The sequence below is a fragment of the Aspergillus uvarum genome (assembly GCF_003184745.1).
Source record: "Aspergillus uvarum CBS 121591 unplaced genomic scaffold BO82scaffold_153, whole genome shotgun sequence".
Taxonomy (NCBI): domain Eukaryota; kingdom Fungi; phylum Ascomycota; class Eurotiomycetes; order Eurotiales; family Aspergillaceae; genus Aspergillus; species Aspergillus uvarum.
In genome coordinates this window covers 1-2,500 of record NW_020291450.1, presented here as the reverse complement: position 1 = coordinate 2,500, position 2,500 = coordinate 1, and the positions used below count along the sequence as shown (strand labels likewise).

Genomic DNA, 2,500 nt, shown 5'->3' with positions numbered 1-2,500 from the left:
CTCCCTAGTTCGGACATCCAAGGATGTTATCACGCCTCACAACATCATCAAGGCTGTCTACACTGTCCTTAGGATAGAGAGTTCGGGTCTAATTGGTGATTCGAGAGTCACGGTCGGCAAATCTATCTGGGTCGAACACCAAACCACACTGTCAAAAGGTCTAATCCTCCTTGTAAGCATCGCACCAATTTACACCGTTGGACAGAAAGCTTAAGCCCAGGAGGCAACGCCATGTGCTGTGAGGATGGCTTTGGAATCAGTACTTGACAGCACATGCTGCCGAGAATTCGCAGTAGCGATAATCCAGGCAGTAAAGATGCCCTTGCCTTTTCTTTATCTAATGGGGGGCAATAAGTTCAATCGGAGAGTTATTTCATCTGATGTAGTTAACAATAAATACAGTAGATTGCTGCTTGCTTGAAAGGCACCCTAAGCGAACAAAACCATAGTAACGCATCAACAATAGCAGTTCAGCTTCCCTCAAGCCCGCTACTACTCTGTGTGAGCAGCTGAGTCCTCCCACTCAAAGAAGACAACATTCCACCTGTATCTAAAAGCCCCTTCAAGATTTGTCAACAGCCAAAACATTTCTTTCTTGAACCTTCTGAGTGACGTGGGATACTTCGACCGATTGTTGTACTGACTCCAGATAGTTTTGCACACGTCGGTGAAACCGGCCTGGGGTTGCCAAATAAAGTGACGGAGGTCTTGAGAAACAGAACCATTCGAATCGAAGTGCCAAGCAAGGAGAGATAATTTCAGCAAAGCATCTTGAGTGAGCCTACTTGAAATATTTTCCGCATGGCTGCAAAGTAGTTCGTTTTGAATCAAATGAGATATATCCTTGGTGTAAAATGCCTCCCCATTCAGGCTCTGGCACTCTCGCAGAAGAAACCTGGCGTCTATGCCGATGTCTATGCTATAATCATCGCTAAGGGATTGTTGCTGACTCAAGCAGAATACCAGCAAAGTCTTCAAAACAGATTGCGCTGGGACTTGGAAGAAATGTTCGTGGATCTCAAACTGGTACCACAGTCATACTTCAGCTAATGTCTCCTTGATACAAAGAGGGGGTAAACCTACCATTTTTTCGTGACTTGGGTAGATGAGAAAGTGGGTGTTTGGCGGGCTGCAGAAGTTTGAAGCACGGAATGTTATGTGTTGCTCCATAAAGCTAGAGACGAAAACGTCCTGCTTTATGAGAGTGAGAGGTCACTTGAGAGCATGTCCTTGCTTTGCGTGTGCAGCGGCCAGATCTATCTACCCCTATGGGCGCCGTCATGCTTCCACAATTGGAAAGAGGCGTAATGCTTTGGAGACTAATCCTCTCCCGCCCCCGTTTGACATATTCTGGTGTATTGAAACTCTTTGTACCCGGCATGACATGAACATCAATGCCCGCCCCTGCATCTCTGCTTTCCCCTCATTCAATTTGCAGTAGCTGAACTTAGTAAATTGCCCAAAGCGCAGTAACTGATTCAGTGAAGTACTGGCTAGACTAGAGACAGTCGGATTTATTGGTACACAAGCTACATGCATCTTACCTACCGATAGCTGCGAGAATTCTCGCCGTAGGAATCAGAGCAGTGATGATCGTCGTTCGGAAACAATGCCCGCTGTTATGTTGTATTTAAAGGAAGGGTGTGTGATATAAAGCTTGGGTGCGTCTTCTTGCTCCAGAGTCATATTGTTTCTTCAAGCAATTGCCAATTTTATGACCGATACTTGAGCGTTTACGACGCCCGAAGACCCCCTCTTGATCGTACACATCATGCCGGACACAATTGCTATTCTATGTGTCATCATTGTTTTGCTGTTGCTTGTAGCATGGGGAATTCTTGGCAATCATCTCTCCAACTACTGGGATGAGCTAGGAAGACAGTATAGGTTAGTACAAATTTCGCCACCACAGTGCACTAGCTCGCTCTATGAAGATTGACACTGGTCAGGGATATTGCGTGGCAAGCGCTTGTCTAGAACACCTGATGAGCCTAGCGACCAGTGAGGTTAATGGCGCCCTAGGCCATACACTTGACTTGACACCAAGAGGACCTCATTCTACCGTGACGGACACAATCTTATTATGTGTGCTTGCTAAGACATCGCAAATGGATCACTGATGCGGCTATGCGGCAATCTTTTTTGCCGTTTCTCAGCTTCCTTGGCCGCAACGGGCTTCTTCTATTACAGTCGTCGCGAATGATAACCGAGGATGCGGGGCGTGCACTCTTACCGACTTGAATTGTTTGTGTTTGACACCCACTAGTGGTACTGATGCGCTCGGGCCCATCCCCACTTACACAATCCTACCCTTAGTCATTGAGTGGCCGCGCAAGTTTGACACATTTTGGCGTTTTGAAAGAGTTCGTTTCTGTAATGAATAGAAAGTACGCAGGCAGAGTTCTAGGCCTCAGGCAGGAAGCAAATCCCTGACAGGTGCGGCAGAGAGTATTGTATGCTTATTGGCCACGAATCTCTGAAGCTAGTGCATTGCCCGTAC

At 46.8% G+C, this 2,500-nt stretch overlaps 3 protein-coding genes across 3 annotated transcripts; 2 read left to right on the top strand and 1 right to left on the bottom strand.

The window, feature by feature from the left end:
* Positions 1-214, top strand: BO82DRAFT_299000 (uncharacterized protein; the record flags this gene model as incomplete). The annotated part of the gene is made up of 1 exon (XM_025632009.1): positions 1-214. A coding segment is annotated over one exon (214 nt), but the record flags the coding sequence as incomplete, so codon positions are not given.
* Positions 1-626, top strand: BO82DRAFT_39752 (uncharacterized protein). Its single transcript, XM_025638939.1, has one exon. The coding sequence runs from the start codon at positions 245-247 to the stop codon at positions 419-421; it is 177 nt and encodes a 58-aa protein (XP_025485524.1). The 5' UTR covers positions 1-244; the 3' UTR covers positions 422-626.
* Positions 553-843, bottom strand: BO82DRAFT_251734 (uncharacterized protein; the record flags this gene model as incomplete). Its single annotated transcript, XM_025630887.1, has 1 exon — positions 553-843. A coding segment is annotated over one exon (291 nt), but the record flags the coding sequence as incomplete, so codon positions are not given.
* Positions 844-2,500: the final 1,657 nt, after the last annotated feature.

What these genes read in the sequence shown, in the direction of transcription:
- BO82DRAFT_39752 (XM_025638939.1), top strand. Translation starts at nt 245, where the DNA reads ATGGCTTTGGAATCAGTACTTGACAGCACATGCTGCCGAGAATTCGCA.